This window comes from Crocuta crocuta, unplaced genomic scaffold (genome assembly GCF_008692635.1).
Source record: "Crocuta crocuta isolate KB4526 unplaced genomic scaffold, BGI_CrCroc_1.0 scaffold1505, whole genome shotgun sequence".
Taxonomy (NCBI): domain Eukaryota; kingdom Metazoa; phylum Chordata; class Mammalia; order Carnivora; family Hyaenidae; genus Crocuta; species Crocuta crocuta.
In genome coordinates, this window is record NW_027527148.1 from 22,535 (window position 1) to 36,723 (window position 14,189).

A 14,189-nucleotide genomic window follows, 5' to 3' on the forward strand; every position below is an offset into this window, starting at 1 on the left:
CATTTAAAAAAAAAGAAATGGGAAAACATTCCTTGCTCATGGATTGGAAAAATAAATATTGTTAAAATGTCAATACTACCCAAAGCAATCTACATATTTAATGCAATCCCAATCAAAATTGCAACAGCATTCTTCTCAAAGCTGTAACAAACAATCCTAAAATTTGTAGGGAATCACAAAAGACCCCATATAGCCAAAGTAATATTGAAGAAGAAAACCAAAATGGGAAGCATTACAATCCCAGACTTTAGCCTCTACTACAAAGCTGTAATCATCAAGGCAGTATGGTATCGGCACAAAAACAGACACATAGACCAATGGAATAGGATAGAGAATCCAGAACTGAACTCACAAATGTATGGCCAATTAATCATTGACAAAGCAGGAAAGAGTATCCAACGGAAAGAAGACAGGCTCTTTAACAGATGGTGCTGGGAGAACTGGACAGCAACATGCAGAAGAATGAAACTAGACCATTCTCTTACACCATACACAAAAATAAACTCAAAATGGATGTCAGCTATAACTTAAGGCTTGGTGGATGAATTTAGGTAAGGGCTTCTGTGTGTTCTATTATGTCCTCCAGACCAATGGAGGGAACAAAGACAGCAGCCAAATGATCATATCGGTGCAAAAACAGTTTGCCCATCTGGCCTTGAGGAGAGGGGGGATAGCAATTTTGTTACTGTTGGGTAAACTCTCCCATGTCCAAGGAAAATCCAGGATGCAGTGACCTAATCACCTAGGTGGAAGCCATGCCCAAAGATTTGTGCCACACAACTACTGGGTCCCATTCAGGGCTACACAACAAATATGTGCCCAACTCAACCAATCAGTCCCAAACCAGTCACTATCCTTTAATGTGCCAGAATGACTAGACAGTTCCAGTGATATCCATCCCATGGCCAACTCCCAAGACCCATTCTTCAGTCTCCTGGCTAGCTATAAAGTTGTTGGTTTGCACTTCAAATTTCCGGAATGAAATTTGAAACCAGTCCTAATACCAAAGGCAGACAGAGCCTGAGGCAGGCCGCTCCAGATTGGTAGGTAGCAGGATTGATAAGCAAGGGAAATATGAGGCTTGTCTTGGGCAGCTTCAAGAATAGTAGATCTTTACACATACTCACCAGAATCTTAAGTTTATATAAAGGACTTAACTAGGTTTAGGCACATGTACTGTCCAGATAGACTCAATACACATTGCTTTCTCAGGGCTGTCTCCTTGAAAATGGCTCCCACCAACTTAACGGAGGACCATGGGGGAGAAGAAGGGGGAAAATAGTGGGGGAGAGGGAGGGATGCAAACCATGAGAGACTCTTGAATGCCGAGAACAAACTGAGGGCAAATGGGAGTGGGGGGAGGGGATGGGGGATGATGGGCATGGAGGAGGGCACTTTTGGTGATGAGCACTGGGTGTTATCTGAAAACCAACTTGACAATAAACTATTAAAAAAGAAAGAAAGAAAGAAAATGGCTCCCACCATGGGAATGGTGAGCAGAGTATACATTCCAAGGACAGGGCAGGGGGTGATGAGACTCTAATTACTGAAGTCAACCAATGGTCACCTCCTCTTAATGACCTCCTCCAACAAAGTGCCCTTCTTGCTATTGGGCACTATTATCCAAGGACAAAATTCCTGGAGCTATGGCAGCCATCTTGCAATGATGAGGGGGATGGTCTAAGACAAAAGCATCACAAGATAGCTGCCTCTTAATGTCATTATTGAGTGACTGAATTCATGACTATATCTGAACCTCTTGTGGGAAAGCTTTTTATATGTTCTTATGTATTATATAATCCCTGTTACTTAGAGCTAAAACCAACTTTCCAGTATAGACATTAACCTTATTGCTGCCTTTATAAGCTTCTTGGAAAAGATGTGACTTGTACATGCTTTTGCTATAAAAGCAACTTTAATTTATGCCACTGTAGTTTTGTTTTCTTCTCTGTATTTAGTGATAAGATTGTTGCTTTGGGATGGGAAAGCTATATGTTGCAGTTGTTCTGAGAAACCTTTGTTGCCTTATCTGAGAGGTCATTATATCATGTGTGAAAATGACACAAAATCTTTGATAGCTTCATGCCATCATTTGACAAAGTTTCATAATGGACAATGGCCTAGGAGGAAATAGATATGTGACTCAATAAAGTCCAATTTTAGTGGTATAATATTTTCTAGATATATTTTAATTTTAGGCTCAGACAGTCACTCATCCCGCCATTCATACATCCCTATACTAAATGTGCACTGGAATCTCATTCAATATTTGATTCTGATACTATTCTAAGTTGCAGCAATTTATTTTTTTAAATCATAACTTTTATGCTTCAGTGAAAACATATTAAGCCATTGACCCATTTTGTGATTTGGAGATAAAACACAACACATTAGCACCTGTGAAAAATGCAAATAAACTTAATATAAGCAATAATATGCAAAGGAAAATATGTCAAAATAACACCTGTTGCTTTCATTTTAGACATGAGCCCACTGCAGTCCCTGGAGTCCATGGACAACCTTTAGGGACACAATTATTAAGGAGATAGCGGGATTTCTATAAAGTCACCAGTTTCTTTTCTTTTCTTTTTTTTTTTATATTTTTATTCTATTTCTAGGATAGAGAGAGACAGCGTGAACAGGGGAGGGTCAGAGAGAGAGGGAGACACAGACTCTGAAACAGGCTCCAGGCTCTGAGCTGGCAGTCAGCACAGAGCCCAACACAGGGCTCGAACCCACAAACCGCGAGATCATGACCTAAGCGAAAGTCGGACGCTTAACCGACCAAGCCACCCAGGCGCCCCTAAAGTCACCAGTTTCAAATGTGTGAAATGTATGGGTTTAAAACTGCTTCTTGCTGTTTTTTTGTTTTTGTTTTTTTTTTTTTTCCTAAAATTTAGCACTTAGGAGACACCAGAGACCACTGTGATTCATGGAACACATTTTGAGAAACAACAATCTCAAGCTTGATTCTCAAAGACTCTAATCTGAAGGCCTACTTATAAGTTTTGCACATTATTTGGTCCTTCTGGAGATTGCAAATGGATTTTGGGCCCTGTAATGGTGAATGGAGGAGACGTTTTTGGGCGGCAGGAAAGGGCCATTTTCCAGCTTCCCCTAAAATCACTCATCAATTGTCTCACCCTTCTTTAGTTTTAATTCAAACATCCAAATGGCCCAAACTCCTGGGAGGTGGCAGCAGCAGTGGAATCTCTTCCAGGGCAGGGAATGGCCTGTTATGTGTTGACTCTCAACTCAATATTGGGCACCGCTTTAGGTTTTATGCTAAGATGGGTGGCATAATAGAATACTTATTTGGGGCGGCAGGTCTCTGATATAGGACTTCAAAGTGCCTTCCAATTGGTAGCCATATGCAAATAATGACCCCTTCACTACATCCTAGGATTTGTAAGAAACATCTGTGTATTAGTCCACTTTAATGACTTTCCAACTGAGCCCCTTCTCCTTACCCCTGCAACGGCCCCATCAGCTTCCTATCAGTGACAGATTGGAGAATTGGGTGTGTAGATTAAGAAGTCAGGTCACCCAAATATGGTCACCAAATATTAATAACCTCCTCTCTATTTAAGTTTCTTGTCCTGGCCCCAGGCTTCACATCAGGCCCGTATCCACCATGGTTAGTAGATACTATAGACATCACTGTATAGGACTCCCATCCCTACAATTTTAGACTTTGACGTATTACCCAAAAAAGGTACCTGCATTGTTTTTGTGCAATGTGTTAGTTAATTCAAACATTTAAAATATACACTTTTTTATAATAATGTTTCAGCATTTCTTCATTTGCCATATTTGAAACCTCAAAAAATGGAAGTATCCTGGGCCTCTTGATCTCTTGAGAGATGCTGGAGCTATTTGAGCCAGAGTGACATTGGGGCAATACCCCTGCTGGGTTTCTACTTCTCCCTCCCAGTCAGCAATGCTGAAAAAAGCTCAAAGCCATGTTTACAAATTCCAATGTGTAGACATTTTATTCCCAATTTGATTTCAAAATCAGGACTGAAATTCCTGAGACAAAGAGCTGATACTGACAGTATTTACTAGGAATGAGGATGATAGGAAGGCACAGAGCAACTCATGGTGTGTACATACATGAAAGCCCACCTTCTGGAAATTCAACTGAATTCCTAACATCAAGTTGGAGAGTTCAGGTGTTATCCTGAGCCACCAAAGATAGATGAGGATTGTGGCTTGTTTTGTACTGTAATTTAGAAACATCATTCATGGCTAAAGAAGGAAGAGAGATGGAGCCTGAGGCTATTGTTCGTGTATTTCTAGGTAGATATCAAAATCAAGTCCACCCAGGGGCATGGTGAAGATCCTGTTCTGGGATTTCCAGTTGCAGCCTTGACAAAACAAATAGCCTTTCCCAGGCAAGCACTTTGGGGAACACAATGCATCTTCCCAAAGGGAGAAAGCAACCTGATCCTGGCCTCCCTCACATGGACCATTCCTCCCCCTGCTGGCCTACCTTAGGTGAGAGTAAGAGGGTCAGGAAACCTCTCAGAAGAGAACAGGTCCAAGGGAGAATAGGAGGTAGCTTTCTACTGGGCAACTTGTGGGTCTGATGTCCCAGTTTCTGGGACAGTCTGTCCATTTGCTTCCTCCATCATTTCCTTATAGTGACGTTTGAAGAAGCCAACCTGTGGAGAGGAAGGAAAAGAGAATTAGGAAATCCAATGGAAGAGAGGAAAAGAGATGATTAAGGAGGGAGAGGGATCACCATTGCTGGAGCCCCTACTATGTTCTGGCACTACACTAGAAACATTAGACACGCTGTGTCAGTTAGTCTTTACCAAAATTCTGTGAGTTGGGTGGAATCACCTTCAGAATGAGAAATCAAGACCCAGCATGGACCAGGTACTGCTGACAGTCATAGAAAGAATCAGTGCTGGTATCCACACCAAGTCAAGGTCTTTGCTTTTATGTTATAGTTTGCTATGAAGGGAAACATGTAGTGAGGAAGAGAGTGGAAAAGACAGGAGGAGCAATTAACAGCATCCTGAGAATCAGATAGAAAGGCACATTCATAGGGACTAAAGGGAACTGGTGATGTCATAGGTGGGAAGGGATCTCTCACATGCAGTGACTTAGCAAGAATGTGCACGTAGTCCAGGGGAGGTCTGCAAACCCTGGTACTGGCTGTGTGTGTTGCAGTTTAACATAAACTCTGGTCTGTTGTGCGGTCATGCAGCTGTCTTCTAAAAGAAGCTGACATTGTCCACAAAGCAGAGAGACCCTCCTCGCACAGATCAGGGCATCCAAGGAGCTGTGGGGGTCTCTGAAGTGGGGGTGTTGAAACAGAGCTGCACTTGAGGTAAAACACACAGAGTGCTGCACCGTTTGGCAGGCTGACAGCTCAGGCACAGATAGGGTGAAGGCAGGTATATGACAGAAACCAGGGACACAGGCAGTGTTACTACACATCTGTAAGGGTTTGTTGAGGATGGGTGGCACACATTTCCCACTCCAAAGAGGAGAGAATAGGGCCAAGCCTTTTTCTTGTGATACCCATCAGATTGAACCACTGTGGTGATTGAGCCCATCAGACTGAACCACTCAGTGAGCCACCAAGTGGAGAATGGAGCCAATACATCAAGACCTGCGACACTGCATTGCAGGCATATCTCCATTAGAGCAACTGTACCAGAGAATCAGAGAGGCAGGCCACACCCGGAGAAGCTCAGCACAAATTCCTTCACACACCAAGTCTATGGATCATAGAGAGCTGCAAAGTTTCAGCTCTAGGGGAACAAGTACCTAGCACCCTGTAGGGTAGGTCTTTCTTCTTTCGTTCGTTCTTTCTTTCTCTCTTTCGTTTGTTCGTTTGTTCCTTCCTTCCCTCTCCTTTTTCTTGATTTTCTTTCTCTCTTTCTTCTTGTTCTTTTATTTTTGTTAGATACAGAAAGGGCAATTTTTATTTTATTTTCAAATTTTTTATCATTTAAAAATTATATATATAGATATAGATATATAGATTTTTTTCTTTTCTATTTCTTAGGTTTACTTCTACATTTTTTTCTACCAAGCTTCTTGTAAAAAGCAGACCAAAACACACCTAGGATCTAGCTTCCTTTATGTATTTTATTTTATTTATGTAAGTTTTTTTCTTTCTTCAATTTTTTAAAAATTTATTTGGTTGTATTTTGATTCTTCTTTCTTTCTCTTCAAAATCACATGATGGAGGAATTCATCCCAAAAGAAAGAACAAGAAGAAATGACAGCCAGAGATTTAGTCAATACAGATATAAGTAAGATGTCTGACTATAATTTAAAACAACAATTAAGGATATTAGCTGGGCCTGAAAAAAGTATAGGAGACACTAGAGAATCCCTTACTGTAGAGATAAAAAAAATTAAAATCTACTGGGGCCAAAGTTTAAAATGCTATAACTTAGATGCAATCCCAAATCAAAGCTATAAAAACAAGAATGGGTGAAACATAGGATCAAATCAGTGATATAGAAGATAAAATTACGGAAAATAATGAAGATGAAAAGACGAGAGAACGAAAGGTCATGGACTACAGTGGCAGACTTAGGGAACTAGGTCACTTATTAAAATGAAATAACATCCATGTCTTGGGAGTCCCAGAAGATGGAGAGAAAGAAAACGGGGCAGAAAGTTTAGTAGAAAAAATTATAGCTGAAAAACTCCTTAATCTAGGGAAATTAAGACAGACATCAAAATCCAAGAAGCACAAAGAACTTCCATTAAATTCAACAAAAGTGAGTCATCGCCAAGGCATATCACAATCAAATTCACAAAATACACAGACAAGAAAAGAATCCTGAAAGCAGAAAGGGGAAAAAAGTCCTTAATCTATGAGGGAAGGCAGATCAAGTTCACAGCACATCTGTCCACAGAAACATGGCAAGCCAGAAAAGAGTGGCAGGAAATGTGGCAGGAAATATTCATCATGCTGAATGGGAAATATATGCAGTTAAGAGGATCCTTATGCAGGAAGGCTGTCATTCAGTATAGAAGGAGAAATAAAGACTTTCTCAAAGGAAAACTAAAGGAGTTCATGACCATTAAATCAGCCCAGCAGAACATTTTAAGGGAGACTCTGAGTGTAGGGGGGAAAAAAGAAAGACCATAGCAATAAAGACTACAATGGACCAGAAAACATCACCAGAAAACACCAACTGTACAGTCAACCAAATGGCACTAATTCATATCTTTCAATAATTACACTGAATGTAAATAAACTAAATGCTCTATCAAAACACATAGAATGTCAGAATAGATTAAAAACAAAACAAAACAAGATCTATTTATATCCTCCCTACAAGAGACTCATTTTAGACCTAAAGACACTAGCAGATTGAAGATGAAAGAATGGAAAGCCACCTATCATGCTAATGGATGTTAAAAAAAAAAAAAAAAAAAGCTGGAATACCTATACTTCTATCAGACACACCATACTTTAAAACAAAGAGTGTAACAAAAAATGAAGAAGGGTATTATATCATAATTAAGGCATCAATCCATCAGGGAGATCTAACAATAGTAAATACTTAGGCCCCAAATTGGAAGCACCCAAATACATAGCTCAATAACAAACATAAAGAAATTCATTGATAATAATACAATAAGAGTAGGGAACTTTAACACACCCAAGGAAACAATGACTTTGAATGACACACTGGATCAGATGAACTTAATAGATATACTTAGGACATTTCATCCTAAAGGACCAAAATACACATTCTTCTCAAGTGCACATGGAACATTCTCCAGAATAGGTCACATACTGGGTCACAAATCTGCCCTCAACAAGTACAAAAATTTGAGATCATATCATGCATATTTTCAGATCACAATGCTCTGAAACTTGAAATCAACCACATGCAAAAAAAATTGGAAACCCTCAGATGCATGGAGGTTAAAGAACATCCTACTAAAGAATGAATGAGTTAACCATGAAATTAAAGAAGAAACTTAAAAATACTTTGGAAGCCAGTGAAAATGAAAACATGACAGTCCAAAGCCTTTGGGATGTAGCAAAGGCAGTCCTAAGAGGAAAATACACTGCAATTCAGGCCTGTCACAAGACGCAAGAAAGGTCCCCGATACACAACCTAACCTTACTCCTTAAAGAGCTAGAAAAGCAACAGCAAATAAAGCCTAAAGTCAGTAGAAGTAGGGAAATAATAAAGATTAAAGTAGAAATAAATGATATAGAAACAAAAAACAGTAGAACAGATCAATGAAACTAAGACCTGGTTCTTTGGAACAATTAATAAAATTGATAATCCCCCTAAAAAGAGTTATCAAGAAAAAGAGAGAAAGGGCTCAAATAGACAAAAATCACAAATGAAAAGGAGAGATTACAACCAACACCACAGAAATGCAACAATTATAAAAGAATACTATAAAAAATTTATATACCAACAAACTGAACCATCTAGAAGAAATGAGCACGTTCCTAGGAACTCACAAATTACAAAAACTGAAACAGAAGGAAATAGAAAATTTAAAGAGATCCATAACCAGCGAAGAAATTGAATCAGTTATCAAAAATCTCCCAAAAAACAAGAGTCCTGGACCAATGGCTTCCCAGGGAATTTCTGCCAGACATTTTTTAAAAATAGTTTATTGTCAAGTTGGTTTCCATATAACACCCAGTGCTCATCCAAATAAGTGCCCTCCTCCATGCCCATCATCCCCCTTCCCCTCTCCCCCACCCCTATCAGCCCTCAGTTTGTTCTCAGCATTGAATAGTCTCTCATGGTTTGCCTCCCTCCCTCTCCCCCACTATTTTCCCCTTCTTCTCCCTCATGGTCCTCCGTTAGCTTCCTCCTAATCCACCTATATGTGCAAACATATGGTATCTGTCCTTCTCTACCTGACTTATTTCACTCAGCATAACAACCTCTAGTTCCATCCATGTTGCTACAAATGGCCAGATTTCATTCTTTCTCATTGTCATGCAGTATTCCATTATATAACTATACACATCTTCTTGATCCATTCATCAGTTGATGGACACTTAGGTTCTTTCCATGTTTTGTCTGCCAGACATGTAAAGAAAAGTCCATTTCTATTCTTCTCAAACTCTTCCAAAGAAAAGAAAAGAAATGGAAGGAAATCTTGCAAATTCATTCTGGAAAGTCAGCATTACCTTGATTCCAAAACCAGATACCTCGATTCCAAAACCAGACAGAGACTACAGTAAAAAGGAGAATTACAAACCAATATCCCTGATGAAACTGGATGTAAAAATTCTACACAAGGTACTACAAATTGAATTCAACAGTACATTAAAAAAATTATCCACCAACATCAAGTGGAATTTATTCCTCAGCTGTAGTGCTGGTTCAATATTTGCAAATCATCAACGTGATACACCACATTAATAGAAGAAAGGATAAGAACCATATGATTCTGTCAATAGATGCAGAAAAAGCATTTGACAAGTTACAGCATCCATTCTTGATAAAAACCCTCAATAAAGCAGGGACGATGAAACATACCTCAGCATCCTAAAGGTCATATACAAAAGACCCACAGCTAATATCATCCTCAGTGGAGAAACACTAAGAGTCTTTCCCCTACGATCAGGAACAAGACAAGGATGTCCACTCTCAACATTACTTTTCAACATAGTACTAGAAGTTTAACCTCAGCAATCAGGCAAAAAAAAAGATAAAGGGCATACAAACAGGCATGGAAGAAATGTTAAATATTTCTGATGACATACAACATGTAGTAAACCCAAAACACTCCACCAAAAAAAAAAAATTGCTACAACTAATACATGAATTCAGCAAAGTCACAGGTTATACAATCAGCATGCAGAAATCTGTTGCATTTCTATATACCAATAATGAAGTAGCAGAAAGGAAAATAAAGGAATCAATCCCACTTACAATTGCACCAAAAACAATAAGATACCTAGGAATAAGCCTAACTAAAGAGGGAAAATATCTGTACTCTGAAAACTATAAGAGTTATGAAAGATATTGAAGAGGATACAAACAAAAGGAAAAGCATGTCATGCTCATGGATTAGAAGAACAAACATTGTGAAAATGACTACACTACCCAAAGCAATCTACACATTTAATGCAATCCCTATCAAAATACCACCAGGACACCTGTTGTGATGAGCACTGGGTGTTGTACATAAGTGATGAATCACTGGGTTCCACTCCTGAAACTAATATTGACTATATGGTCACTAAAAAATTTGTATGGAACCACCAAAGACCCTGAATAGCCAAAACAATCCTGATAAAGAAAAACAAAACTGGAGGCATCATGATTTCAGATTTCATGCTATCCTACAAGGCTGTAGTCATCAAGACAGTATGGGACTGATGCAAAAACAAACACATAAGTCAATGGAACAAAATATACAACCAAGAAATGGCCTCTTGAGTATATGGTTTACTCATCTTCAACAAAGCAGGAGAGAATATTCAATGGAAAAAAGACAGGCTCTTCAACAACTGGTGTTTGGGAAACTGGAGAGCCGCATGCAAAACAATGAAATTGCACCTCTATCTTACACCACACACAATAACAAACTTAAAATGGATGAAAGACTTAAATGTGAAACAGGATACCATCAAAATCCTAGAAGATAACACAGGCGGTAACCTCTTTCACTTCCGCGGTGGCAACTTCTTACTAGACACATCGCCAAAGGCAAGGGAAACAAAAGCAAATCTGAATGACTGGGAGTTAATCAAGATAAAAAGCTTCACTTGTTTCCAGTGAAGGAAACAAGAACTAAACTAAAAGCCAGCCTGTGGATTGGGAGAAGATATCTGCAAACAATATATCTGATAAAGAATTTATAAAACTCAATAGTTGAAAAACACACAACCCAGGTAAGAAATGAGCAGAAGACACGAATAAACACTTCTACAAAGAAGACATCCAGAGGGCTAATATGAAAATATGTTCAATATCACTCATCATCAGGGAAATACAAATCAAAACCAGAATAAGATACCCCCTCACATCTATCAGAACAGCTAAAATTAATGACACAAGAAACAACAGGTGTTGGCAAGGATCTGGAGAAAGGGGACCCACTTGCCCTGTTAGAGGGAACGCAAAGTGGGCAACAATACAGAGGTTCCTAAAAAACTAAAAATAGAACTACCCTACGATCCACATAATCACTATTAAGTATTCACCCAAATGATACAAAAAGACAGATGTGAAGGGGTACATGCACCCAATGTTTACAGCAACATTATCAACAATAGCCAAACTGTGGAGAAAGCCCTAATGTCCATTGACTGATGAATGGATAAAGACATTGTGTGTGTGTGTGTGTGTGTGTGTGTGTGTGTGTGTGTGTGTTGGAATATTACTCAGCCATCAAAAAGAATGATATCTTGCCATTTGCAACGATGTGGATGGAGCTAGAATGTATTATGCTAAGTAAAATAAGACAATCAGAGAAAGACAAATACACTATGAAATCACTCATATCTGGATTATAAGGATGAAAAGTGATTTACACATGGGAAATGATGAAGAGAGAGGGAAACAAACCACAAGAGACTCTAAGTGATAGAGAACAAACTGCAGGTTGATGGAGGGAGGTTGGTGGGAGTGGGCTAGATGATTGACGGGTATGACACAGTAGACATGTCGTGATGACTATTGGGTGTTGTATGTAAGTTATTAATTATTGCATTCTACTCCTAAAACCAAGATCACACTGTATGAATTTAGATTCATACATACTGAATTTAGATTTAAGAAAATTTAACAAAAATATTGAAAATAATAAAAAAATGATGGTGTGCACCTATATCCAAGGTGAGTTCTTCCCCACACTGCAGAAAAACTGGGATCAAAAACTGGTGGTGTCAGGGGACCTGGGTGGCTCAGTTGGTTAAGTGTCCAACTTTGGCTCAGGTTAGGGTTAGGGTTAGGTAGGGATTCGAGCCTGTGTAGGGCTCTGTGCAGACAGCTCAGGGTCTGGAGCCTACTTCGGATTCTGTGTCGCCCTCTCTCTCTGCCCCTCCCTGATCATGCTCTGTCTCTCAAAAATGAATAAAAATGTTAAAAAACAAAAACAAAAAAACCCGGTATTGTTAAGAGCAGGATGACAACACTCACCTTGTAGAGGACGGCGGTGATGAGAGCCAGCAGCAGCAATCCTCCCACAGAGCTGCCCACAATAATGGGGATGGGGTTGTAGACCTCATGCTTCTCCAGGACCATCTCCATCTGGAGTGGAGGTGACCTCATCAGAAAGTAACAGAACTGCTGTCCCAGACTCTTCCCAGGTTCCCCAACCTTTAACCCCCTCCCCTCCTTCCTTTACTCCAAGGGGTGACCTACAGAAACACTCTTGGGCTTTGGGACCACTCTCCTGCTGAGGGACCTTCATTCTTCCTCCCTCTGGGCTTGTGAGCCTCCCACACGGCACCACAGATTTTGCATTAGGAGCCCTCTTACCAGCCTGGTCACTGCCTATCACACAGTCACTACCTGAGCTCGCAAGAATGCCTCCTGTCCCGGAAGCTGGGAATACACGGATCTGTCGAACGTGATTTCAGCCACACTCACAATCGATATCTTCTTCTGCGATGTCTACAAAACAGAGGAGGCACAGATGAGGAACTGGCACTGGGAAAGGCACAGAGTTCAAGAAATATCCTGGCTGGAGGATGGACACAGACATCATCTGGTGGCACCTGAGTCCTGGGGAGGGACTCTGCTGTTGGGCCTACACACCTGGCTGGCCCAGCCAAAGCTGAGGTTGCCCTTCAGGATGAAGTCAAGTTCCTCCTGGATTTCAAAGGAGGGCAGGTCACAGCGGAACCTCAGGCAGTCAGCAATGGAGCAGTTCTAGGGATAGCAGATGAATGAGTTGAGGAGGATCTTAATTTAGGCAAGAACCGCAGCAGAAAACAAAGTCTGTCAGGTTTGGGGTCAGGAAAGATGAACAAGTATAGGACATGTATATACATCTGCAACCTAGCAAGTGCATTTCTCTACATCCCCCCATATGCAGCTGGTCCTGCAATGGGAATCCAGGATCTTTCTCACCAGCACAAGACTCTCTGTATTCTGGGTCAGGAAGTCAGGATGCTGGGGAGGCTCCCTCTCTGCCACACAGTGGACACTCTAGTGAGAGAGACAAATAGCCACAGAATGATCAACACTTCACTGGTAAGACAGTGTGAGGCACGGTGGGGTCAGATTCTGGAGTATTAGGAAAGGCAAGCAGACACCTCTAAAGGGGCCACCACTGCCACATCCCACACAGTCACACCATTCAGCAGGATAGGAACCCAGAAATTAATGCTGATGGCCACATCTCGCTGACTCAGGTTATTCACCTGCAGAAAATGGAGACAGAACGTTATTGGGGTCCCCAGAGCATCCCAAATCCTACTCCTGTCCTGGACTTAGCCCTCAGCTACTCTCTCTCTTTCCCACCAGCTCCCAACATTAGCAGCACCANTATCTCATCACCACCCCAACCGAGTTCCCCTCAAATTCCATGTGTCAGCACAGCAAAACAGGAGCGAACTGTGTCCCATGGCAATATTATAAGCTTCTGACCAAATCTCTAAACTTCTGGAGTTCAGCAAAATACACAAAGCTCCTTGCCCTGCTTCTAGCCTGGCCTCCCCCTGCTCTTCCACCCACTTTCAGAACTGAGAGCAACAGCCCTGAACTTGCCTGTCCTGTGGCCTGCTGCAGGCTTGACCTCTTAGAGACTTTCCCAGCAGCTTCTCACACCTCTGCTCTCCTTTTGGTTTGGTGAAAACCTGACCTTTTATTTCCGCTGTGTGGTGACAAACCGTATTCCCCACTTCAGAGTGTTCAAAAAGCCTCAATCTTAACCTAGTTAGTTTCACCTCTCCACATTCACATTTAGCACCAAAACCAGAATTGGCTTAATGTTAAAGGAAGCCTGCCCCTTGGAGAAAGAGGAAGGAGTGCACAATGGTGGCAAATGTGCGTCCAATCAGTAGGCCATTTCATCAGAGAAGAAGCAAAAATATATGATATATGGTATTATGATACAGATAAATGTAAGGCTGGTCACAAGTATTTCCATGAGAGGTATCAGATGGGATAGTTTAGAGACCCATCCTTTTAAAAAGCAGCGGGGCAGCCATGGGAGGTCCTAGGCTCAGAGGAAGGTCAGAGGTCAGAAGGGAGGGCAGGTATTAAATACCT

General features: G+C 40.8%; 1 protein-coding gene across 1 annotated transcript; it reads right to left on the minus strand.

The window, feature by feature from the left end:
* Nucleotides 1–4,229: 4,229 nt before the first annotated feature.
* On the minus strand, nucleotides 4,230–13,339 carry LOC144230119 (integrin alpha-D-like; the record flags this gene model as incomplete). The annotated part of the gene is made up of 6 exons (XM_077762347.1): nucleotides 4,230–4,664; nucleotides 12,111–12,221; nucleotides 12,486–12,587; nucleotides 12,732–12,845; nucleotides 13,047–13,124; nucleotides 13,232–13,339. Coding segments are annotated over 6 exons (612 nt in total), but the record flags the coding sequence as incomplete, so codon positions are not given.
* Between the last annotated feature and the right edge of the window lie 850 nt (nucleotides 13,340–14,189).